General features: G+C 36.5%; 2 protein-coding genes across 2 annotated transcripts; both read right to left on the reverse strand.

Moving 5' to 3' along the window:
• Positions 1–1,134: 1,134 nt before the first annotated feature.
• On the reverse strand, positions 1,135–10,570 carry LOC121418975 (protein Churchill-like). Its single transcript, XM_041613218.1, has 4 exons — positions 10,448–10,570; positions 4,018–4,156; positions 3,030–3,100; positions 1,135–1,458 (listed from the first exon to the last, which is right to left on the reverse strand). Exons 1-4 carry the CDS (start codon positions 10,484–10,486, stop codon positions 1,366–1,368), a joined length of 342 nt encoding a protein of 113 aa, XP_041469152.1. The 5' UTR covers positions 10,487–10,570; the 3' UTR covers positions 1,135–1,365.
• A 3,032-nt stretch (positions 10,571–13,602) lies between these two features.
• Positions 13,603–27,042, reverse strand: LOC121418976 (potassium channel subfamily K member 16-like). The gene is made up of 2 exons (XM_041613219.1): positions 25,607–27,042; positions 13,603–15,587 (listed from the first exon to the last, which is right to left on the reverse strand). The coding sequence occupies exons 1-2, from the start codon at positions 25,944–25,946 to the stop codon at positions 14,638–14,640; spliced, it is 1,290 nt and encodes a 429-aa protein (XP_041469153.1). The 5' UTR covers positions 25,947–27,042; the 3' UTR covers positions 13,603–14,637.
• Positions 27,043–27,702: the final 660 nt, after the last annotated feature.

Consider the following 27,702-nt stretch of genomic DNA (forward strand, 5'->3'; position numbering starts at 1 on the left):
CCGGGTAGAAAAATCAATACCCGATACCCGAAAACTGCTCACCAGTATAACGTACATTTGATTTGTATTACGTTGTGTAAGACATGATTGTAACTCGTCACAAAAGTACACAAGTCTCATTTTGAATCTCACCAATTACCCTCGAAATATCCATAAATATACTAGTTTTTCAAGTGATGATGATGTGACTGAGATCGTTCAATCGTCGCCATGTTTCTTTTGCAGCGCAGTGACGTCATCCAGCCACTGCGACGCAAGCCAATTTATGAATGAAAAAATAAGCATGCGCATTGCAAGCCTCAGCACCACGCAGTATTCCATCAAAACAAGTCTGCAATACCCTGTCACGTCGTACCAAAATCGACCTAGAATTCCTCTTTTCTTTATTTCATATGAATTATGAAAGGTATTCTGAGAGGATCTGTTTTCTCACCGATACCACGCAGGTAAGCAAATTTTATTACTTCTTGCTTTTCCATCAAAATCTTACGAAGTAGCGTCAATATTGCATCGTGTTTGTGAGTTTGTAGAATCTATCGCTACGTGAACAAAGTCAATTGATTTCCGGGTTTCGGAGCATACGAGGCGCCAGCCAATCACGTCCTTGATACCATTTTCAGTTCATCATAAACCGAAAATGATAACACGATCGTGATTGGCTGGCGCATTTGACGCTCCGAATCCCGGAAATCAAATGACTTTGTTCACGTAGCGATAGATTCTACAAACTCACGAACACGATGTAATATCGACGCTACTTCGTAAGATTTTGACGGAAAAGCAAGAAGTAATAAAAATTTGCTTACCTGTGCGGTATCGGTGAGAAAACAGATCCTCTGAGAATACCTTTTATAATTCATATGAAATATAGAAAAGTGGAATTCTAGGTCGATTTGGGTACGAGGTGACAAGAGTATTGCAGACTTGTTTCGATGGAATAGTGCGTGGGGCACGGGAGGCTTGCAATGCGCATGCTTACTATATTTTCATTCATAAATTGGCTTGCGATGACGTCACCTATGGGGTTTTTAATCAGCCATATTTCGAGCGACATGATTTTCGGGTACCCGCCCGAAAATTCCCATGGGTACCCGAAGAGAAAAAAACCCGAAAATCCCAGGCCTACTCTTAACTTTCAAACAGCTTTATGAAACACCCACCAGATGATTTCCAAACACTATTGTCATTGCCTAAACCTATGACCTCCAAGACTCACAGAGATCAAACATCTCCACTGTGTACTTCTCCAGTTCTACGTTCTCTTATGATCTCTGAGGTGCCATTTTGTTTCCTTCCAGTTCATAAAACAAATTGTTGTAGTGGCCAACGTTGTTTTTTATACTGGGAGTATCTCAGGGTTGCTGGCTAGAAGAGGGCTGTCTCTTTTCTTGGATCAACTGGTTGAACACTAATGGTGTCATTCCCGACCCCACACAGTAAACAGTACATGGCATATTCCTATGAACGAATGAGATAGGAAAGAGAGAGGGATTATATTCATGTTAACCGTTTCAAATTTTCTGCAGTACCAAAACACAAGTAAAATAGTGAAAAATGAAATATGCCTTATTACCATTTTGTTATTGCAACATCATACCACTTTTTATATATCTGAAGTTTAGAAGAGTCAAATTACTTAAATACACAACAGCTTTTCAAGTAAATTTGTAGTACTCATTCAAAAATAAATATTGCAACCTGCTCAGGTGATGTAACATGAGTAACCAAAAAACTGACTTTGTTTTCTCAGCGAAAAATTCTTTGCAGTTAATTGGTGGGGTTTTAAATTCTCTTCCTTCAAACAATCTCTAACACGGCGATGACTATCAAAATCATTAAAAAATACAAGTTTTTTTATAAAAAAGATGAAGATAAACTGTAACGTGAGTAACCATCATGTAATGTGAGTAACTAGTAAAAATTATGCAGTTAGGTAACATTTTCTGTGGGATGTCAAGTTTTAAATCTCATGTTGTAAAGTTATTCTTGATTGATTAAAAGCAAAATGAGGGTACACCTCTTTGATGTGACTCTTTTGTCATCAAAACATCAGTGGTCATACATGTACAATCACACAAAAAATTGAAAACTAGTAGAAGTATTCACAATGCCAGAGTGCATTAGTAAGTTTTGATTAACCAAACTTTAGAGTGTTCGAACAATACATTGAATGCCCTTACCAGTAACCCTATCTAGGCCGGGGTATTTCAAGGCCCCCCTTGAAATCTCGGCCATGTTTTATTTTATTTCTTTATTTTTTAAATTATATACAAAGTTTGTCTCCCTAATAAACTTCTTTGAAATGGATATAATCAACTTTCATAAAAGCCTTGTATGAGGACACTTTTCACTTATGTCGACTTTTCATTCTATGCATGTCCAAATCATGTAACGTGAGTAACCGACACATTTCAAAAATTTGCCAGGAGCATAATAAAATTTCCCAAGTTTTGTTTTCATACAAAGGATAGTCAGACTGTGTACTTTGTTGTGATAAGGAGATGTTTAGTTCCTATCAATAATAATGGAGTTATAGCTCCAAGTATGAGTCAAGGTGTCTCCAAATGTAACGTAACCATGGAATAGCCCATATGAATAATTATATTTTTTTACAACACAAAAAAGGAGTGAAATATCAAATAGTGGTCAACTTGGCAATAATCAATTAGAAACATGAAATCTGTGTGCATTCATGAGTTAGCATTTGCTCCTAAGACTATTTCTTTGTGTCGGTGCAGGAAGGCACAGTTCCGAACCTTATCGGTGCAGAAATGCCCTAACGCAATGCCCTCATGCAAACAACTAAGGACATGTCTGCGTGCATGCAATACGCAAAAGTATGTGCTACGCGCGTTTCTGCACCAACACAACAATTTCTTAAATATGTAACATAAATGATGGCACTTTAGCAAATTGTGAAACACTCCCAGAACTGTCAAGTGAATAAGTTATAACCTAAACAGATCTTATAAAGGGAGGGATCACACATTTCCTGCGGGAGCAAATTTCATCTAGATTCTGTGACTCACCTGATACTCCCCTTCTATTGTGAATGTGTGTTCATGCTCAGCTATCAAATGACAACAATAGGTGCATTTGTCTACATGGGGGAAAGGGAAGAGAGAAAGGGGGGAAAGTGAGGCTGGAATGATTTATCATTAATTCAATCAAAATTCAATAAAATTGATAGATTTGGATTGAAATGAATTATATTGAAATGCATCCAATGATATGAAATTTAACATAAATCAACAGAACAAAATTGATTGAAATCAGATATCAAATTAAACTGGAATGAAATGCATTGAAATAAATCAAAATGACTTGCTGCATGAAATACTAGTAAATTATTTTCTTTAAAATCTATACCCAAGGAAGGGATCTCTCTATGACAATCTGCATGAACTGAAATATCCCTTGACAGATCTACATCTACAAGACAAGAGAAGAGAATTATGAGGACAACAGTCTATTTGGCCACGACCACCCTGGTGTCATGTTTAGTTAAATAAAGCCAGTACAATTAACGCTAACAGAGTTGCATGATCGTGACAATTTTGGGTCTGCATGGAGACTTACAAAATGTGTAATTTCCAAACCCTGTACCAGGGGTCAGATATTTGGTCTAAAATGTTGCCCAAGACTTGAAAGTAAACAGGCAGCAAGCGGCGCGGTCAAAAGAAATTGGCGTTGAATCAGCCCCCAAGTCTTATCAAAGTACGAAATTCAATGAAATCAAATATCATTTAACAGACTATATATTTTATGAAGCTTGTATGGAATAATGTGTCTGATTGAATACACATTTTAAATCATATAATAAATTCTGAGTAAAAATTTTGATTGCTGGAACGTATAAAAAACAACATAAATGACAACAAACAACTAAAAATTTTAACTGTCATTCTATGGTGGATTTTTTGCCAAACTTTCATGAATATTTATCTCTCATTTTATGCTTTTATCAAAACCAACTTGACATCAGGATGTAAATCTAACAAGACTTTAACGACTTACGTTCATAAGATATGACCTCCTCTCCATCATCTTTGACCTCTACATTCCTCTGTGTGATCTTGATTGGCTCTCGTTTCTGGCACTCAGCACAGTGGTCGAAATTGAGAATGTAAGAGCCATTGTCCAAACATGTGTTGCCCTGACAACAAAAAATAGAAGCAAATAGGTGAAAAGGGGCCCACAATGACCAGATTGCAATTTCATAACTTTGCCATAGTGGCATCTTCCATGGTAACAAGGCTCAGTAGCCAATCACAATCAAGGTTTCTATGGAAATCACAATAGTTTATGTTCTACTATTATATTATATTATACTATTATATATATTATATATATAATATGTTAAGTTCTCTCCTTCTACCCCATCTCGATTGGCCATTTTTGTTATGAATCGTAACAAAATGGCCGATCGAGACTGGGGTAGAAGGAGAACTTTTCGTTTTTTTGAGGTTCCAGTTTGTGCCCCAGACGTCAGGAAACTGCCACTCGTTAGACCTTCATCCTAAGTGCGTAATTTCTATTTTCACAATTCATTTGGAGAAATATTGGCATTATCGTGAAATAGGTGTCCAGTTTCCTAATTCCCCCGGACACTTACCAAATGAAAAACATGTCCTCCTTTATTTAAGGCTCAGTTTCGGTTCGCCGCGATATGTCTCCCTCTACTCGTACTCGAGCTCTCAATCTCTCGTATGATATGATGTTAAACCTTGTTAATTGGTGGTTGGATGTCAATGAGAAATTACGTGGGGAAATAGGTGTCCACTGTGTACAAGTCTATGGAGAGTTTCTCCGTGCGTTTCTACAGACTGGTGTCCTATTTCACGAGTAAATTAAGGCTTGCTAAACCTTGTTAACTAGTGATTTATTTTGTTTTGGTGTCCTATTTCACGACTATATTAAAGCTTGTTTACCCTTGTTAAATTATGATTTTCATTTGTATTTTGGAGTCCTATTTCACGACTAAATTAAGGCTTGTTAAACCTTGTTAATTGGTGGTTGGATGTCAATGAGAAATTACGTGGGGAAATAGGTGTCCACTGTGTACAAGTCTATGGAGAGTTTCTCCGTGCGTTTCTACAGACTGGTGTCCTATTTCACGAGTAAATTAAGGCTTGCTAAACCTTGTTAACTAGTGATTTATTTTGTTTTGGTGTCCTATTTCACGACTATATTAAAGCTTGTTTACCCTTGTTAAATTATGATTTTCATTTGTATTTTGGAGTCCTATTTCACGACTAAATTAAGGCTTGTTAAACCTTGTTAATTGGTGGTTGGATGTCAATGAGAAATTACGTGGGGAAATAGGTGTCCACTGTGTACAAGTCTATGGAGAGTTTCTCCGTGCGTTTCTACAGACTGGTGTCCTATTTCACGAGTAAATTAAGGCTTGCTAAACCTTGTTAACTAGTGATTTATTTTGTTTTGGTGTCCTATTTCACGACTATATTAAAGCTTGTTTACCCTTGTTAAATTGTGATTTTCATTTGTATTTTGGAGTCCTATTTCACGACTAAATTAAGGCTTGTTAAACCTTGTTAATTGGTGGTTGGATGTCAATGAGAAATTACGTGGGGAAATAGGTGTCCACTGTGTACAAGTCTATGGAGAGTTTCTCCGTGCGTTTCTACAGACTGGTGTCCTATTTCACGAGTAAATTAAGGCTTGCTAAACCTTGTTAACTAGTGATTTATTTTGTTTTGGTGTCCTATTTCACGACTATATTAAAGCTTGTTTACTCTTGTTAAACTATGATTTTGATTTGTATTTTGGTGTCCTATTTCACGACTAAATTAAGGCTTGTTAAACCTTGTTAATTGGTGGTTGGATGTCAATGAGAAGTTACGTGGGGAAATAGGTGTCCACTGTGTACAAGTCTATGGAGAGTTTCTCCGTGCGTTTCTACAGACTGGTGTCCTATTTCACGAGTAAATTAAGGCTTGCTAAATCTTGTTAACTAGTGATTTATTTTGTTTTTGGTGTCCTATTTCACGACTATATTAAAGCTTGTTTACTCTTGTTAAATTATGATTTTGATTTGTATTTTGGTGTCCTATTTCACGACTAAATTAAGGCTTGTTAAACCTTGTTATTTGGTGGTTGGATGTCAATGAGAAATTACGTGGGGAAAGAGGTGTCCACTGTGTACAAGGCTACGGAGAGTTTCTCCGTGCGTTTCTACAGACTGGTGTCCTATTTCACGAGTAAATTAAGGCTTGCTAAACCTTGTTAACTAATGATTTTACTTTTAATTTTGGTGTCCTATTTCACGACTAGATAAAAGCTTGTTAAACCTTGTTAAATAATGATTTTAATTTATATTTTGGTGTCGATTGAAAAACCGTCCCTAGCTGTAAAAGTCGTTCAATAGAATATTGTGTGAGGAGCAAGGAACCAGAAGCGACTGCTCTGTGTGGAGAGTTTCGCATCGGGAACAAAAGGTTTCGCATCAGATCTTTTGAAAATTGTTGAAGCGAGGATTTCTTTAGAATATCATGGTAAGGTAGATCCCGGTTCAAATTAGGCAGGACAACAAGAATTTCAAAATGTGTTTGTTGTCCCCAAGAATGATATCAAAAAATTTCTTAATATCTAATTTGTCATGTGAAACCACTTAAAACTTACGTAAAAGTCATTTAAACTGCAAAAAAGAGCAATTTCATAGCACCAACATGGGTCGAAAAAGTCATAGACATCGCGGGTCCCTGTTAATGCACTGTCCTTACTATCGATAGTTTAAACGATCACGATGTGCTCGCTAAATGCGCGCGCCCGTCGGCGTCTGCTAGCCGTCCTCTGCTGTGACTCTCAAATAGCCCCGCATGTGCGATTTTTAGTCAGATCGTCCCATATGCTGTTTTTCATGTTAGTACATAGATGCGTGCGCGTTTTTTGCGGACGCAGATCATGTACCCATCTCCGTCGTCTGCTATGGCTCTCTATATCAGTCCCAACTTCTGAAATGTGTTTTCTGGTGTATTTTCATTTTGTCTACATGCAGTTTGCCCACTTGTCATTTGGTCTAATGCCAAATGGGCTAAACCCATTTGGTCTACTAAATTGCCATTTGGTCTACACTTGGTCTAATTCTCATTTAGTGAAATGTCCCAGTTGGTCTAATTTCAGCATAACCTACATAATTATATATTTTTTTACTTTGTCAAATACTGGTACATAAAATTGGCTTTATATCATGCAGTTCCACTTTGTAAATATGTATATTCATTTGGTTCACATGCAATTTGCCCACTTCTCATTTAGTCTAATGCCGAATGGGCTAAACCCATTTGGTCTACACTTGGTCTAATTCTCATTTTGTGAAATGTCCAGTTGGTCTAATTTCAGCACAACCTAGGCTACTTAATCATATTTTTTAAACTTATATACATATATTTTAGTCTTTATACATATACCAAATGGGCTTGACCCATTTGGTTTAAAAAAAAATTCTAATTGCCATTTGGTCTACACTTTGTCTAATTTACATTTGGTCTACACTACACTTGATCTAATTTTGAGTCCAGTCCAGGGTCTAATTTCAACATGACCTACATCATTATTTTATACTTTGTGAAATATATATTTTTTTCTTTATATAATTTCATTTCATCTTATAGTTTTAGCATTGGTTTCCAAATAAATAATACTTGAACAGTGGCATAATCATGATAATGGAGCCAAAAGTTTTGAAAGGTGTATCGGGTAAATTTATAAAGTTGTAAGCAGAAGCAAACAACAAAAAAATGTTGAAGCGGGGGGGGGGGGGGGGGGGGGGCGGTGTTAATTAATTTCCTTTTATTTTCCAATGCCAGATCAATCTTTGTTTTTGCTTGCTAAATTTTTTAAAAATGATATGTTCTGTTCTCTCTACAATTTTTACTAATGATCCTTTTTTTACTTATTTTTTCAGACACATTCGCACCCGAACCGACTCCACAAGGGAAGAGAAGGAATTATTGAACCCCTTGAGAATATACAGGTCAAGGGCTGTAATAGTATACAGGGGCACTTCCTGGGAGTTTAATTTCATTTTAATTATGTGTTTTCAGGATTTTTTTTAGGATATCTAACATTGCAGTGAAAATTATTGCCCCTGCTGATAGTTTTTCAGCTGTGCATGCCCCTCCTTAATTTCAGTGAATAAGGTGTGGCACTGCCCTCTATGATTCATTTTGAATTTTAATTTTAATGTGTTCTTTCTACACGAGGGCATGTAATACATATTTTTTAAGAATACATCATGGATAAAGAGTTTGTATCATCATAAGAAAAAGCAAAAAGAGATATTTTGAGGGTATTTTATAGTCCACCAAAGGGAAAGTTGTTCATCAGTGACATCACACATCCTTGTCGCATTGCCAATGGGAGGATATCCATAGCATTAGTGATTGCAATATTCAAATGCTCATATCTTTCTCATTATTTGTCTGATTTTTCTCAAACTTTCTTTATTCTTATTCTTTGATTTTTCTGTTTCTACACAAGCCTATTTGTTCCGAAGGTTTCATTCCCCTTTAAATAAACTGACAATATATAACTGAAAATATATCATAAAAGGCAAAATAATAATTATGAGAAAAATAATAAAGAAAAACAGTTACTCAAATCAAATTCACTCAAAATCATACACTAATGTACTCTCCTCAAAAATCAGTTCTCACTTTTAGGTATTGATCATTCATTCAGTCAATAAAATAATAAAAACAGAGACAGGAGGTCCTCCTCAAAATAAACACAAACACAGTGTCTCACATACACACTACACATTAAGAGTAAAATCAGTTTGTATCTTTCGTGGGATTTGTTTTTATGTAAATCTGGATTCTTCTTGTTAGTAGGGCCTTAGGTCACTCTGACTTGAACTTAAAACTTCCAATCTCAAGAAGGCAAGATATCTCAGTAGATAGTCATTGTCAAGATGTTTAGGAGTTCAATCTGGTGGTGAGGTTATTCACGATGGCATCTGATATTCTGGCAGAAAGAATGAGAAATAAAAAAGTGCATAAATACAATTATTTATTTTTTCAATGCAAATTAAATTAACGAGTCATTCAAGATAGTGTGTATTTTTTTAGGGGGGGGGGGTGATGGCATGCATGACAAGTTTTTAGTCCAAATTATTTTTATCTTCATTTATTTTCCACTTTGTATTACCATTTATTCAAAAATTGCAATAAACATATTAATAAATGAGTTTTAATCTAGTTGGCAAAAGAAAAACCAGTGGTGGCGGCAGTGCAAAGAAAAGGCCAGCTAGTAAAAGGCAGTATTAAAAGCACTGTGTCTGAGTGACTGACACCACGGCACTGAGTGACTGACAGTGAGGTGAATGTTCATTTTCCAGTGCATGCACATTATTGCCCCATCATAGTCACTCGTTTTCAGAAAATATTTAGTTATTCCTCATATGACCATGATTATCTCCTTCATGTCATTACTCTGGTGTTTATTCATGATTTTAAATTCAGGAAATCATTTAGCAAACAAAGAAAACAAAGCATTTCTTGACTGTGATTCCGTGTGATTCAAGTTCTATTTCATTTCTGTGTATCACACGTACGTGACGTAATCTTGATCTGTAATCTGCTAATTGTTATGTTAATTAATCATCCCGTGCGCGCGATTAAAATGGCTCGAAATTCGACCAAATTCAAGGGCAGCTCAGCTTGTAAACCTCACTGAGAAGTGCTTCCACAGCCCTTGCGATTCCCCGCGCTGCAATTTAACTGCAAGACACAGAAAGGAAATCAATTCAAGTTTCACAATCAACGGAAAATCCAGAACCCTTCGAGACCCATTTTGCAAGAAATGCAACTAAATAAGGTAAGAATTGAGAGCAACTCACGACACTTTTGACTTACCGACACTTTCATGGTTATTTTTGGAAGATTTCATGGAATTTGGGGCACGAAAATGACTTCGGTAGCTCGCGAAAGTCCTATGCATTACGATGACATATTTTTCATCGCACGGGAGGACAATCACAAAGAGAAAATATCATATTCATCCGCGCTGACAGGGGCTTAATTTTGACGATATCGCATCGCTATGCGATTTCACTCATTGACAAGCGGACGAAACTTACGTACAAATTTTGAGCACTTCCGCGACAGCGCCATCTAGTGACTACGGCCGTGCCGGTTCAAATAAGTGTCCAGTTTCCTAAAGCACGGAATGGCCGAAATATTTAGACCATAAATCACGCTAGTCCTGTGAGTATGGTCAAATACACGGTAAGCCCCTGGGCTCCCTGGCCTGGCCCTGGGTTACCTCCTGGCTAGCCAGGTTCGGGGCCCCGCCGCGCTCCCGACCCCCCGGCAGAGCTCAGAGAGACCGTACACAACTCCCAAACACAACTCAAGTTCCCGGCGTTTTTAAACCGATTCTTATCTACCTTGCACAAATCTTTACGACCTAAAATTCAACCTACCCTGTCTGGGCATTTACTTTTGACACATTCTCCACACATCTTGGAAGATTTCAGCTGTTTTAATCCGATTTCCCTCACTCTTCAATCACCTGTCCCTGGATTCAATTGAACAGAATTAGCGTAGAATGGGTGCTGGAAAGAGACAAAAGTAAAATATAAAAAAAAGGTAGACCCATAACTGTACTGATATGTACAGGGGACATAGAGACGCGTTATTAGTATATATCTCTATGATAGGGGGCTACTCTTTCTTAGAAGAGAGGGCTTATCACCCATTATCCCATCTCCTACCATCCTCCATGTAACGTCAGGTATACTGAAATTATTATCTCCATTATTGCATCTTTCTATGTCTATCGTTACTTTCTCTCCTTGTGCTTATTTAGGAGGGAAATATTTCTTATAGTTATAGGAATTAAGTTTACACATGGGCCATTTCAAAATGTCTATGTGTGATTGAGTTTTGTCAGCTAGTCGTGTCTCGGTCAAAAGTATGATTAACTTCTACGTTACCATCTGATAGAATCAGCTAGGAATCGAACATCAGTGCCACTTTATAACGAGAATGCCAATAGGTGATATGATATAGCCAGTCACCAAATAGCCCTACCATTTTAAGGTTAAATGTATGGCCCTGGGAATCGAGGGGTGTTGAAGCACCCTCAAGATTTTCCTAGGGGATGCTGCGTGTATTATTCTCTATAAGCTGCTACCCTGGAATTCTGGTAGGTGTTACAAAAAATAAACCAAAATGACCTATACTTTCGGTAGTGATATCCCCTTCTTGGGGGGGGGGCGGGGGCTTGTCAAATTTCTCGGGACCAAATGACTTCCATTTTGTAGTGTGTAGTGAAACCCTTTTTGGGGGGTAAGGGGGTTCTGATATTTCTCGGAAATAAAATAACTTTCATTTTGCAGTGAGACCCTTTTTTTTTGGGGGGGGGCCTTGTCAAATTTACATAAACACCCCCAGTAAAAAAAAATATAGCTCCCAGGGCCCTGGGTGCATGTGCATGTCCAATATAAATCGTGCACTCACAAACTTGTCAAAGATTTCAAAAAATTATCAATTATCAACGACGGATCATCTAATTTGAGCTTTCTGCAAATAATATTTTTGATTTGATTTTGAAATTGAAATTTCAAAATAATGTAATGATAAGGATTGGGGTTTTATTTAGTTTTGAAGGTAAGATTTTATGTTTGGCTTAACGTGCAGATTTTCCATTGGAGCGATCGCCCCCTGCCCCCCGGGATCGATGCCTCTGGTAGCAAATGTCGTGTCACCGACTTAATGCTTTCCTCATTGAGTATGTGTTGACCTTCTCATAATAGGCCCATGACCATGCTTTTATCTCGAATATCTCCATCTCACAATCTTCTTCTTTTTTTCTTACTTCTGCTCCCTATTCACGTATATCTCGTGATTTTTTAGAGAAAAAACAATATCATACAATATTACTCAACTATGAGGTTTGCTGCGCAATAAACTCCTAGAATTGAAGCCGGTGATAATGATAGGTGATATGAAATAGTCAAGCAAGACCTATCCAGTGAATGGGTCCCTTGCCTGGGTTGCCTGCACACAGCCATTAACCCCCCCCCCCCCCCCACACACACACACACACACCCGTCACCCCCACTTCAATCATGCTTCGAGTTTCTGTCAATCGATTGTCGACATCTCTTTGCGTAACTTACAATGATTATGTAATCTTTATTCATTTATTTATATCTATTTATTTATTTATTCATTATTTTGTCTATTTATTCATCAATTCATAATTCATCTATTTATATTTATTCATCTATAAGTTTTATTATAGAAATAATAGAATCAGAGAGTCAAAAAGGGCCTAAGCTTTCAATCCTAGGAGAATATTCGTCGGAGGCAAAATGGCAAACAAATAAAGTGGGAAAACCGTATAGACCACAGACATTCAACAGCAGCACTAGAAATAATGAGACAAAAGGGGCATTAGTGAGTAAAGATGACCAATCAGGTCATTGAAGGGGATGAATGAAAAGGATGAGCCTGACATGTTAGTTGACTGAAATTAGGAGACTTTCCCTTTTTTCAATATTGTTATTATATATGTTGTTCGTCAATCATTCTGATCACTCTCTTCTATTACTTTATTCATAATTTTTTGTGGAAAACTCAACCACTGACACTCGACAACCATCAAAGAAACAAACCAGAAGTTGTATCAAAATCACATTCCTTTAATGATTGAAAACATGACATAAAAAACTTCCACATCTCATTTATATCAACAAAATGAATTAAAGAATACATACATATCTATTTATTTTATCTTTAAAATGCGTTTTTCTTGAAACATAATAATATAACTCACATAGTAATCACAGGAACTGTTGCAGAGCGTGTTAAAATAGGTTCCTTTTGCATTTACTACAGGGAAACTCTACAATGCATCGAGGAGATATGACCAAGGGGTAGTGCCAGATTTGGTTAGGTGCATGGGCCTACCAGAGGTCATGATGAAAATTGCACATTCCGAGGTCAGGAACTGAGAAACGTAAGGATTCTTTTTACATAAGAATGAGGAAACCTTGGAATAGTCTATTAATGAATTAGTAAATGCACCCAATGTCCACAGCTTCGAGAATGGACTGGATAAGTATTGGAGATGTGAACCTTTGGAGTACAAGTTTGATGCTGACCCACCAGGACATTATCCGGCCAACCTAAAGAGAATTTAGAGCTGAATATAGAGTCTTAGACTGCGTTCAGAAGCATCCATATGTATAATGCAATTAAAATCACAATGGAGAGCTGAGAGACTTTTACCGAAAGTTGGTGGACTGGGACAACAGATCATTCGAAGATTTGCACCGGACGAACAATCGCAAATATGTCGTTGTCCAGAGTCAAGGGTCACCAACTTTCGACAAAAGCCTCTCATCTCTCCATTGTGATTTGACTTGCATTTCCAAAGGAATCGATGCGTTGTAGAAAGTGTCTCCATAGTAAATGCGATAAGTCCGGAATACTGCGGATGAACAGGAAATATTTATATAATATAAGTCCATAGTCCCTTAAAATGCCCCCAACTTTCTCTTTAAGAGAAGAAATAATAAAGCTGCGAAATGACTCTTCAACTCTTTTTATGTGAAAGTTCATTTTTAGGAGATAATAATCACTATAATTTTTATTAAGACATCTGCTTTAGATTCTGCATATATTGATTATTACATTAACCACCGTGTATTGAATAGAGGGAACTATCAAAAGAGCCAATTTTTGGTTTACAGATTAATACGAATGTGCTACTTTAAACACGTAACACACACAGAGTTAATACTGAGTAGTGATCACATGGGGGGGGGGTCACTAATGTACATACTGATGACAGTTGGTGATCCAAATCATGATTCATTAATGCATTAAATAAAATTTAATTTCTCATGTAGAATAAGGCTTTAAATCAAACACATACATGTATAGGGAAAATGATAATGTTATGATAACAAGTAACGAGTGCGCATTATCCATACTATAGTATGCAAATGATATGAAAAAATACAATATTACACAAAGCATTTAATCTAGAATAAACACTTGTAAAGTATTTTAATCCCTTTCTTCGATTGCACTTTCAATATTTAATTGTTTTTACTTTCTTCTGTATGCTCGTTCCGCCATCGATAGCGAATTCCCGCGCAATATCTTTATGATATATTGCACTTTTTTAAATATTCAATTATATAGATGCCTACATGGATAAAAGAAGAAATTGTTAATAATGTTGTTGATACAAGAGGTCGGCGATTGTGACGTAATGCTTCATTTTCCTCTCCTTGTTTAGATTTTATTTGATTTAATTTGGGGGTTATTTTTTTATTTTTACATTTAAAACCACCACATACACTTTCTGTTTATTGTAAAACTACAAGAATATATATGGACTTAGTAATTTTGCATATCTGATATATATATTGAGGACAGCCATGCAACAACGGGAGTAAAGATAATACAAGTGTTTTCAATTTTCAAGCGCACACTGAGTGACAAGACATGGTAATCACTAAGAGATTTGGGCCTGGAAAGTATAAAATCAGTCTTAAAACACTAAAAGGACTAGTTTGGTACATGTATTCGTGTTAATCAAGTGACAAGATCAAGAAATATGAAGTTAAAAATAACGCATTAAGAAATAGGTGAATCAAGGCTTATATTCAGCTAAGTTTTCAGTAATCTTCCACGTCATCTCATGGCCATTTACAGCCTTCAATTCAGATGATGAAAAGGAAGACGATTGTGAAGACTTCGATATCATTGTACTTCTATTGTTCCTCTCTGACTTGCTATGACAACAACAACAACCATTATCAACTTTCAACCGGTCTGTCTGTGTAGCAGCATCAAATGTCAAGGTGGATTGTGTTTGCATAACATCATCGACAAGTGACACAGTTTCAAAGGCTACACCCGATTCCAGTTCCTGCATCTCAAACACCTCCCCTTGACTATCATCTCCAACAACATCCGTTGTTATGACGACGTACTCATCACTCTCAGAAGGCATCCCTTTGGAGAAACTTCCGTCTGCCTCGTCCAATCCAGCCTTACGTTTCTTTTTCCTGATTCTCCTGATGACTCTTCGTTGTGCTAACTGCTTCACCTTTTGAGCATTGCGGTTCTGGAGTCCCTGTAAGAGCATGGTGACAAACCCCATCCCAAAGACAAGGTAAAAAATGAGGATAACTTTGTAGACCACGCGACCGACCGCGGTCAGGGTCTGACCGTCACCAGCAACATAATCCCCAAACCCGATAGTTGTGAAAGAGATGAAAGCATAGTATTGACTCGTTAGCCAGTTCCAACCTTCGATGTAGTTGAACAGGCAAGCGGGGATGATAATGAGGATGACGTAGAAGGCAACACCGGCGACAACGACGGCCATGAACGATGCTATACGATGGGGTATTGATGATTCCCTGGTTGTGATGCAGTGCAGCCGAACAAGGAGACGACGCCAGATACCCCTGAGTCGCTTCTTGAGCTGCTGACCGATGATGGTGACGAGAAGACCACTGAGGGGTATACCAATCAAGGCATATATAATGCAGATTGACCGGCCAAGTTCAGTACTTGGGGCCAAATGACCATAACCTGCAGTGAGAGAGGAAAATGGAGAGAATTGGTTAATGGAGAATTGAAATGGTGTATTAAGAAGAAGCGATATACAAGGAGAGCCAAAATGAAGGCGAAGCAAGACAATGTGATATAAAAAAAAAAACAGATCTTCATGCAATAATCAAATGCTTTACAAGGTGAACATTGTTATGGAATGTCTTTTTTTACCATATCTCACAGATCAGTTACCAAAAATTAAAATGAAACAAAATATGAGAGGACAGCAAAATGCATTGGCAGCGAAATATATAACAAATTAAGAGGGGACGCAGCAGTATTTGCTCACTGGTTTGAAGTGAGTTGAGAATGAAAAAAAACATGATCATGATTATTGGGAATAAGAGTGCTTATGAACGATTATAGGCCGTCACTCACAAGATACACAATGAACTTCCAAAAACGTGACAATAGCATGATGGTAACAGTCGCAACAGAAATGAATGTTTTTTTATAATCTTTAAGATTATTTATATGATGCAACATTAAAATGTTTGAGCAAAATTCATATTTGAAATTAAAATTAAAGATACCAGGATATGACACCCCCCCATTTACGACAGTGTATTTAAATGATGTTTTGACATGAGAAAAGTTATAACCATATTTGAAAAGTCATGCACTGGAATCATAAAAAAATGACCTTATTATACTCTCATATTGCAGCGGATATAACATTCGCAATGAGTTTAATTTACGGATTTGTCAAATTCTTGTAATAGATTGAGCGCAGGAGCAGAGCGAAAGTGCGAGAAATTTTGCGTTTATAGGATGCAAAATGAAACGAAATTAAGCATGTTTACTGCATTTAACTTTTAGATGAATCCATGCAAATTTAACAGTAGTATTAGTCATTTGATGATTGATAAAAAAAAAATGTTTTTGTCTTGAAATGTGTTTGTGTGTGGGGGGGAGGGAATAGTTATACATGTCATCACAACTCTTCGAACAGGCCGGGGGGTATATCCTCCCATTCCTCGAGATTAACGCCCACACCCTAAAAAAATATTGGGTTAAAATGATACATGAAGGTAATTATGTGTCCAACCGACATTGGACATTTTTATTTATCGAGTGTGATGAAAATTTTGTCCATTCTAAGTAATTGCTGCTTAGTTTTTAACCTTACTGGACAATATGCTTTCCGCATTGGGTGAAATAATGCCCATAATTGGTTAGACAATAAATACCCTCGTGGTGGTTAAATTTTCACCCAAGATGTTTTACAGTGCATGGGACGCAGGGGCGCGCCCGGGTGGCTCAAACTTTCGTCAATAAGAGGGGTCAATGTTTTCATCCATACTTTCCCCTATCGGTCGCTCAAAGCTGATATTAGTTGTATTTTAGGCGATGGCCCGAACTAAATACTGAAGCATCAAATATACAGCTTTATTTTGCAAACACGATATCTCATAAGGTCTAAATAAATAATGCGAGCGCGAAGCGCGAACTCAAGTTCTCCTTTTTTTATATTTCGTGTATTCAGACCGAAGAACATGTTCAAGTTGTGCGTAAATGCGTAATCATACCAACAGGTTTGTGAAATACCACCCTCGCTTAAAAATCTCTCATAGCCGAGACATTACACCAATCGACTATTGCAATATCTGATCGAATTTCAAAGGTCAAATTCTACAGTTATTGGGTGATTCAGATATTTTTACTGCACGATGTTTACAACCCATGCAATATAAATCTTAAGATGATGATTTCGAAATTACTAATATACTAATATATAGGCCGAGCAATAAAGCCAGTCGAGAGTCCATTCAAGTGTCACATTGATTGGGTAGGAGAGCATGTATGATAATCTCTCCTTTCTCTTATATTAATTTGTACAGCTGATACAGTATTGATAAGTATATCACGCGAACAATGAATGTGATCCCTGGGTTATTTTTATTGTCTAAACTTACTTTGGTGACTATTAAAGTGCAGACATAAAGAGGTAAAAATGTTTCTTATTATTCCGATGCACTAGATTATTTATTAGGCTGTTCGTAATTGGTAATTTAGATGCGATCGTCGTTATCCTAACCATTTGTCGGGTCAGTACAAGGATGTTCTGATCAGATAAGTGAATGTGCAGGAGGGGACAGGTGAAATCGGATTTTAATGAAAATGGAGACATTGTTTAGTTAAACGACACAGTCCCCTATTTGCCAAATTCTTTTATTTTAGTTTTTAATAACTTAAAAAAAAACTGAGGTAATGGGCAGCCCCTTAACCCAAGCCCCGTCATGCCGCCCAGGGAAAGTTATTATCTCTGTCTTGATTGCCAATAGTTGTCCACATAGTATACTCTATCATATTTGGTTGAATACTTGATGGAAAAATAGGAAAACGTAACAGCTTCTTCATTTTAGTGAAAATAAGAAATGTAGAAGCACTGCTATCCTCTGGATCATTTTTTTTTAAAAATAATAAAACTGTCATGTTTTAGACGTAATGGGCAATTTTACAGACTTGACATGAGTGCATGATGTGAATCATATCTTGTTATTTTTCAATTATTCATCTTCAATGAATAATGTTCAACATTTTTGTTAACCAACGAATAATTTGTTAATCATTAATTGGGTTAATAGGTATGCTTTTGTTCGAAAAGAGAATGAAAACAATGCATATCCCACAATTATATTATCTCGAACAGATTGGTGTGCCTTTAAATATACTTAAATTGCCAAATAGAGCAATTAATTCTTTATTATAACTGGAAAGAAATATTGAGTACTTGTTTAACTATCAATCATGATTTACCCAATGACCTTGTACTATTTATGCCAGTACAAGTATTAAGAAAGTATGCAATAAGCGTTTCAAACAAGAGATAAGAATGAAATCGATATATGTTATCATGCCGCGACACTATAAAAAATTGGAATATTTAAAGGTTTTAAACATTAACCAAAATAAAAAGGATGGGGAAGGGAGGGGTGCCCCTCGTCTGCCCATGCATGGAATCGATCGATCACTGTCACTGTAAACTGACCTCTGTCCTGTCTGTTATTGGTTCGTTTTTTTTTTCTTTCTACATGTAATTGTTCCTGTCTTATGCTTTGTTTGTTTGTTTGTTTTTTCTTTTGTTAACGGTTCCTGTCCTTTTTTTTCTCTCTCTCCTTTATGTGTATGGTGCTTTTTTTTCTGTCTACTATTTCTCCTGTTTGTTGTTGGTGTGTTAGTTTGTTCAGCTTGGGGTCTGAGGGGGGGGGGGGGCTCATGGGATGGGAGAACCTCATATATATGTATATATATATATATATATATATATATATATATATATATATATATATATATATATATATACATTCTTTTAATTCACGTACTTCCGTCTTTGTTTTAATACTTGCTTTAGCTGCATACATAAGTTGTTGAAATGTTATATTTTATATGAGTTCGGATTATGTCTCTGTTCTGAAACAATTTGCCTGTTATGTTTATTACACTGTTATTTAATTTGTGTATTGCACTGCTGCAATTATTATCTTGTTCTATATTTTCTTGATTATGTATGTACGAAATTTATTTTGAATGAATAATAAAGATCACTACAAAACAAAAAAAGTATGATACGAAGTTAAGACATAATAAAGTATGCCTGCGAAATGGACAGAGGGGTGAATTTGGGGAGATGGGTGAATTGCTAGGTGAATGATTAATAAATGAATGAATGGATGGATGGATGGATGAATGGATAAATGGAAGGATGGATGGGTGGGTGGATAGATGGATGAATGGATGGATAAACGAACGAAAGAACAAATGGATGGATAAATGGATGGATGGGTGGATGGGTTGGTGGATGGATGGATGAATGGATGGATGGGTGGGTGGATTGATGGATGAATAAATAGATGGATGGATGAAAGAACGAATTATGAATAAATAAATGAATGAAAGAAGGATAAAAAGAGATCCAAGCCGAAAAAGAAGCCAATCTAACCAAGCTCACACCCTTTCACTCTCGGTTACTCGCACCCATACAATCGAATCCTCGCCCCCCCCCCCTCTCTCTCCTCCATCTCTCTCTCACTCTATCATCTCTATCCCTCTCTCCTCTCTCACAATCTTCCTAACTCTCTCCCCCTCTCTCTCTCTTCATCCCGTCTTCTCTCATCATCACCTCATTCAGTTAACAGACAGTATATTAGGGAGAAAGTTAATGGTCAAATCCACCCAGAAAAAATGTTGATTTGAATCAATAGAGAAGAATCAAACAAGCATAAAAATGAAAAAAAAATCATCAAAATCGGATGTAAAGCAAGTAAAGTTATGACATTTTAAAGTTTTGCTTCATTTCTCACAAAACAATAATATGCACAATTCAGAAATATCCAAAATGAGAGAGTCGATGATGCCTCTCACCCATTTTTTCTTTTTTAAATTATATTATACTATATTTCATTATTTACAATTGACAATAATGACCGATTTGACTGAGCCATAAATGTTAAAGCAATGGTACTTTTACATGTTCAGGGAGGGTTTTTTTTCCACATGACCATGATGACAATGAGTAGAAAGTTAATTACACTGAAAAAAAAAACAGTGAGTGGTTGACGTCATAGCAATCAGCTCATTTGAATACAGACCAGTTTGTGCATCTGTTTTGAGAACTTAAGCAAAACTTTAAAATATCATTCTAATTTTACAACCGATTTTGATGATATTTTCAGTGTTATGATTTTCGAATGTTTTCCTTTTATTGATTTTTTTTTTTTGGGGGGGGGCTTGTCCTTAACAGTGGCTTTCGTTTCTACAAGGGGATTAATTTTTGGTAATCATTAAAACAGAAATGATATATTGTTTTTTGGAAGTTTGCGGAATTGACGAAGAAAGCAAAACTCCCCACTGACAAAGTATATAATGTTTGGTCGACTCAATGCTTAACTTGACTGGCTGGTAAAATGTATTTGCTCGTTAACTTTGATGACTAGCTCTGTGCCATTTGTACAACATAAGTTTTCTGTATCGTTCCATTTCCTTTTCCTGTTTTCTTTATATTTTCCCTTTTTTTCTTGAGGAATCTACGTAATAAAAAAAATTCGCTTAACTGCTGATTTCTCTTCCCAATGTCAATAAACTACGTCATGCGAACATTTAACTTGTTTTGTCATTTTTAATGTGAGAGAAATAAAAGAAAAAAATATTCATCTTTGTACTCATTTATATATACCAGTGTAAGTCATGGCCCTAACCATCAAGACCCGGGCAAATTCGGCTGCAATTTATTGCATAGGGTATGAAAAATAAAAGACTTGTGTAATAACGTAAAGTTCGCAGCAAATGAAATCCAGAACGGTCGAGAAAGTGGCAATCTTTAATGCTTTAAATTTATATCAATACTTCCTAAATTGGCAGTATGGTTCGGTGTGATGTAAGTATATCGTCGATTGGGGAGTATCAACATAAATCAAATTTCCATTATAGAGACTGGATATATATTTCAAATTGAATTTCTCTATTAATATTTATGCTAATAACCGACAGCGGTGAAGCGATACTTACCATGCTTACAGTTCTTAATGCCACTGGGGGGAAGTGAGAGTGGAAATGCAGAGATAATGTACATAGGCTTTGATTAGGTTTTGATCTTTGATCTAGATGGGTTTTTTTAATCTAAGTCCATGATTCACTTTGCGTTTTTCCTATATTCAATGGCATAATGAAACAAAACGTTGAAAAACAAAATTAATTAATATTCATTCTGTTATAGAGTGAGTGAGTAAGTAAAAAATCAGAAGGAAAATATAGCTCTCCAATTCATTTCTTTTTTCTTGTTGAATATATTCAGCAAAGTTCTATGAAATTCGTTTAAAATATAATAAAAATTGATGAAGTTACAGGCAAAAAAGAGGAGGTGGCTCGAGGCCGCAGGCTCACCCCACAAATACACCAGAGTCTGTCGCTGATTATTTGTCATGGAAATTAAGTATTGTCGTACAAAGACCAAATTTTCTGTAGAATTAGGTCCAGAATATTCTTTGAAAGAGAAATCAAAGGATAACAAGGCGATGAAGCTAATCATTCTCACTCTTCCTTTTTGTGCATGAGACACAGTTTCATATATTTTCATACATTTCATAACTAACAAACTCTTAATCAAGTCGTTGTTTTGTACGAGTCAAACAATATTGGATAAGAATTGATAATGGCCTTTTTAAAAATTCCTAAACACGTTGACAACCGACTCCATCCAGATCATGTCAGTCTGGGTACAACTGTACCCACATTTATAGCTCATTTTGTGCCCCACTTGGCCCGGTACCCAGGGTCAAACTTTCTTCTTTTCTTTCTCCCTTTCTTTGAATTCTTGATGTTATATTATTGCCCAACTATATATGTTCGAATCTATTGCTTTATGACTTTCAACTATGGAATGTATTCCTACTTGTCCAGTCTTAATTACCTTCTTCATTCCTGCCTTCCTATTGGTTGAACCTTAATTACCTTCTTCATTCCTGCCTTCCTATTGGTTGAACCTTAATTACCTTCTTCATTCCTGCCTTATATTGGTTAAACCTTAATTACCTTCTTCATTACCAACCTGCCTATATATATGCCCAAGTATTTGAGTGGATCATTATTCCTGATGACGACCAGAATACGCTGGTCGAAACGCCGATAATATTTCAAGAGCTACCAAACCATCAAGAAAGATATAAATAACAGTCCTCTTCAGGACTACAAAAAATCCCATTAATACCAAAAAATTGTCATGGAAATTAAGTAGTAATTTAAATTTTATGTTTTCACTTCATGTCATGTTTTCTTTTATTTCTTTCTCTCATATCATTGTCTCCTTCTCATTAATTAGTGACCGGACATGTTCTGTTTCTTTTATAAAGTCACATGGATTGAAAAGGATCATCTTCTGACTATAGTGATTAAGTTATTTTTTTCCTTTCCCTCCATCCATGTGACTCTCCTTATTCTTTTTTTATATATGAGTTGTTTACATGCTTGATTATTCGAAAAGTAACTTCAAAGTAATCTGTAATCTGTAAACGGGACGTTTTTGTCGGGAGTTCAAAAAGAGGCTTGCGCCAAAATGGCAAAAATTAGAAATTTGATGATTAGACTTTTGGCTAATCATCAGACTTTCTCTTAATATTCTCATTATCTTTGCCACAATTTTCGAATTATGCTGTTAATATTTCATTTACGAATTTATTTATTTACCTGAATTATTTTGTTATTCATTTAAACTTATTTTACCTTTGAATTTTCCTTCATAAGAAAGAAAAGAAGACCTTTTGTCAACCCAAGTAGAAGATTTGCATTATCAATTGAGAGAATTTGTAATTATTCAAATCCTTTTATTATAAGAAACAAATTATGTTATGGTACATTTAAAAGACATGAATACATTTTCAAGGGGTTATTGATTCCTTGACCAAGTTTAATTATGTTCTTGATAGGACATACGGGAAAGGATTCATGTCTTTCAACTTTCAATGGCAATGGTGAGTCAATTTTGAAGGAGCAAGATATGGCAGATTGGGTAAAATGTATTAAAAAGTTGTGAAGCGAGCAAGCGAGAATTTCCACTGTTTTACTAAAATATCAAATTTTGTGATTTTGAATTCAGAAAATGATATCATACTTCATTTTCTATGTTTCTTGTTATATTACTTTCCACTTTTTTTTCTTCGTCATGATTTTTTTTATTTGCACTCATGTAAAAGACTATATGACAAGAATGAAAATCCATATATACCTGGACTAACAATATTGTTCTTATTTCTATGAAATTAAAGACGTGTGTGTGTAAAAAACACTTATCTATTTCACACCCTTTTTTACTTTTTTGGCTGAAATTTGTATTTTTCCCTCTAAAAAAGTACTTTTTGTTTCAAAGTTGAAAATAAAATGGTGGGGTTAAGGGTTATGTAATGGGTCATCAATACATGACACCACAATAATATCTGACTCATTCATTATTGGCCTGGGGGTGGTGGCTCAACTTGCCCCTATGCTCAACTTACCCCGCCTTCCCCTACTTGTCTTTTCATCTTCCCCTCAAAATCTTACCAAGGGGAAAGTAGGAAGTGCTTATTCTGGGATGTTGCCACAGAATAATGTATGGTGGCCCTGAAGGGACATCGCATATAGACCAAATCGCGAATATTCACGACGAAATTGGCGACGAAATTCACGATATCGTGAATTTCGTCGCGAAGTATTCACGACGAAATTCACGACGTCGCCAATTTCGTCGTGAATTTGAAATTCACGACGAAATTGGCGACGTCGTGAATTTCAAATTCACGACGAAATTGGCGACGTCGTGAATTTTGTCGCCAATTTCGTCGTGAATATTCGCGATTTGGTCTATATGCGATGTCCCTTCAGGGCCACCATACAGATGGGCGAACCCCATTTGAATTCTGAACTAGTAAGAAAAGGAGGGGGGGGGGGATAAAATGGAAAGAAACGGGAAGGAAGAGGGTGAGAAAGGTTGATTTGGATCGTTTGATCTGATCTATGATAGGCCTACCCTTATTTTTACCTAGGAACTGGACATTCTAAGGACAGTTTGTCATCATTTATGAAAATGATGACTATCTTCCTATTCCTAAGCACGAGATGAGAATTTTTAATATTCCGGTCTGAAAAGGGACAATTTAATTATTAGGAATTCGTGAAAAAAGTTGTTAACTTATTTATTATTCTAATAGGCCAAATGAGAGCGCGAAATTTATTGATATCAAGGGCTGAAAACTGGGCAATTTAAGCACTCTTGCAATTATGAATAAGATGCATGGATTGGTGTATTTTAACAATTAATGCGAGCGAAAATCGCGAGCCGAAATTTATATGATAAATAATTAAGGGATGCTCGTTCAAGACGTCACAAATCCAAGACTTTAATTTCTAATATCTTTCTCCATCTTTCATGGATTTTCCTCAAAACTTCTCCTCTTTATTTTATCATGGTGTACTTAAAGGGGAAGTTCACACTGAAGAAAAGTTTGTTGTGAAAATAGTAGAAAAATTTTATTTTCACAACAAACTTTTCTTCAGTGTGAACTTCCCCTTTAAGTACATATTTTCACAACAAACTTTTCTTCAGTGTGAACTTCCCCTTTAAGTTCTCCAGTGCTTATGTTTAAATCGGCACGAGCATGGCGAGGAACAATATTTAGTAGAGCACAGAATGCTTATTCATCGTCAGATAAAATTGATTTAAAAGTCAATATAGATGAATTTAGTTTTATTCAAATTTACTTACGAGTCAGCATTGATTGAATATAATTATCGCATGGTATAAACATCAATCGATTAATATTTCATAAATCATCATGTGCTGGTTGTAGTGATTATTTCCTGGCTTCAAATCACTATGTTGGCTCGTGAGCTTGGAATGGAACCTTCTTTTGACAGACTTCCGCTCTGTGTGTTTTGTAAAGACACTGAATGGACTGTGTACTTTGATATGTGTTGTTTTATATTGTTTCGATGTATTTCCTTTAAGTTGAGAATATGAATTGAAAGTAATTATGTTAATGTTGGTTAAATTGAATTGGGATGTCAGACCTGGTGCCCGTCCCGAGGCCCCCGTCTTACAACAAGTTGCGATCAATCACAAATATGGACGGCCAGCAGCGTCAACATCTATTATGAATGACTGTTCTAATTACCTTCTAATTTTGATGCATTTTCATTCATTCATTTTTACTTATTCCTTGTTTTCTTGAAAATTCGCTGTGCATTACTTTGTTTACAAAAGACATTGTGCAAATTCCTGTAGAAATTAAGAATATGGATGATGGATTTCCGTAAAGTCATAATTGATTGGATCAATATATTTTATTGTAACTCTTTGTAAGACAGTGCCCTGGTTATACGTAGCCATCCTTGCAAACTTAAGAGTAAGTGAGAAAGAACAGAATGGTTCGGCTTATTTGCCCCCCGGATAACACTTTGAGGGGGCAGATAAGATATATGATACAGTACTCATTTGATTTATAAATGAACTTAATAATAAGCCATACCTATAGTGGTGACGACCGTTGCACAAAAGAAGAGTGAATCTACAAGATCCCAATGATGATACTGATGTTTTGATGAATTGAAACCTTGATCGGTGGTCCATCGTAGTCCCCCGGTATAGACATCGATCAGGACATTGGAGTAGGTCTGCAGGTCACCCTGATCGACGCAGGAGTTGTTGGCGACGAAATCGATGGCGGTGAGGAGGAATCTATGATGTAGATTGTCCGCATGTCGCCTTTCGATGGAAGTGAAGATCAAAGCGCCGATGAAGAGGTAGATCCAGAAGATGACGAGCACGGCAAGGAGGTGTGTCCTCGTCTGCCATGCGTTCTGCTCCATGACGACCACCGCCTCCAGCACGAGTTCTAAAAACTTCTCAAACTGCAAGATGTAATATATCGATTCACCCCGCACGTGCCGGATGCCTAATTAAGGTTGATGGCGTAGATCATGCATGAGTTCAATATCCGTGAAATGACTGTAACACATTGCTCATTATTTTCGATGTGATATCATGAAAGTATTCGCTGACATTATCTGCAACTTTCTGAGCTCTGAGGTGTACGACGCACGAATATATAGTGCTAACACATCGTGCATCATAATTATGCCCATGGAAAGATGTGGCTTGTTTTCAAGACTTCGATATCCAGTAGGTCCATGCTATATCGCTCACCACAGTCATGTCCAGTTAGTGTTTCTGATGATAATCTGAATAAATACCACTATATCTGCTCGTTGATAGTCACGGTAGGTACTGGTTTCGAATCTATTCGTTAGTATCACAAGGGACGTGTCGAACTCCATTGATGACTCAGAATGATATTTCTGGCATTGGATTTTTTTATGCGCACTCCCTTTTGTATCCGGGTCGGTAAAAACAATAGCGACTGTACTTGCCTCTTCTTATACGAAACTTACGCTAAAATTTCGAAAGTGCGGATAGTAAAGCCAGGCATATAACTGAAAGTTCACATAATGTATACAGGCCTATATGGATGTCATTCAGAGTATGACTGGCTTGTGTGATTAGTTGATTAATGATTACTACACCAGATGTTCCGTGAATTTCATGTGGTGATTATGTTGCTGTCCAACTCCCAATCAAGACAGTGGAGTTTCCAAAACAAGGTTGTATGCCATCTTAACACCAGCTTAACACAACATTAATACTTGCTTGTCGATCCAGTTTCACCACCTCGCAGAAAACTATTCTCCAGAAATGAAGACTTCGTAAGTTCTACATGTTTATATCCAGACCGTATCATAAATTACAAATCCAATGCATTATAGGGCATATAATGCCATGCTATTGTGCATGATCTCGGTGATTCAATGTTTGTAAAGAGATCGAGACAGAGTGCCCTTTTGGAACCTCCGACGATTATAGAAAAGAGATTAAAGGCAATCATTCAATGTACCCATTGTTTATCTTAACCTCGATTCATCCGAACGAAACTATTGGGGCGCGCAAATGGGTTTTAATCACCCTTCTTTTTTTGTTGCCCCTATACCCCCCCCCTCTCCTTACGTCATTACAAACTGACAAGAACTTTCTTGACGGGGTGATGCATTGTTATTCAGGCTTTTCGGGTATACCTGGTACATAAGGTTTCTAAGGTTTGCTGACATTGCTCGATACTGTGTCATCAGCAAAACTTTTTGTTGACTCTATTCTTCGAGGACTTTAACAAATATTTATGAAGACACTGAAATCCTGTTAACTTAATCACCGCGACGTGATGAAATTTATTATAGTCCGTTCCAACCTTGAATCATATTCGTAGTCGGGTCCATATAATACCGACCCACTAAGCATTATAATTTTGTGGTCATAAACAGGTTTATATTTATTTCTTGTGATTTTTCGCAGATTTCTTAATGTCAGTTTATTGTTCTGTATTTTTGTACTTGGTATTGTTCGTAGATAAGTAAGTTTGTAGCAATTAATTACGTACATTAAGGGAGTCTATGTGTTTATCCGAAACTTATTATCACATGATACATGGGCTAGCCATAATCCATCAATAACGCCATGCAAATTTATTAATTATTCACAAAGTTATGCTGAAAATTATGCAGGTAAGGCCTGTAT

Source organism: Lytechinus variegatus, chromosome 7, assembly GCF_018143015.1.
Source record: "Lytechinus variegatus isolate NC3 chromosome 7, Lvar_3.0, whole genome shotgun sequence".
Lineage (NCBI taxonomy): Eukaryota > Metazoa > Echinodermata > Echinoidea > Temnopleuroida > Toxopneustidae > Lytechinus > Lytechinus variegatus.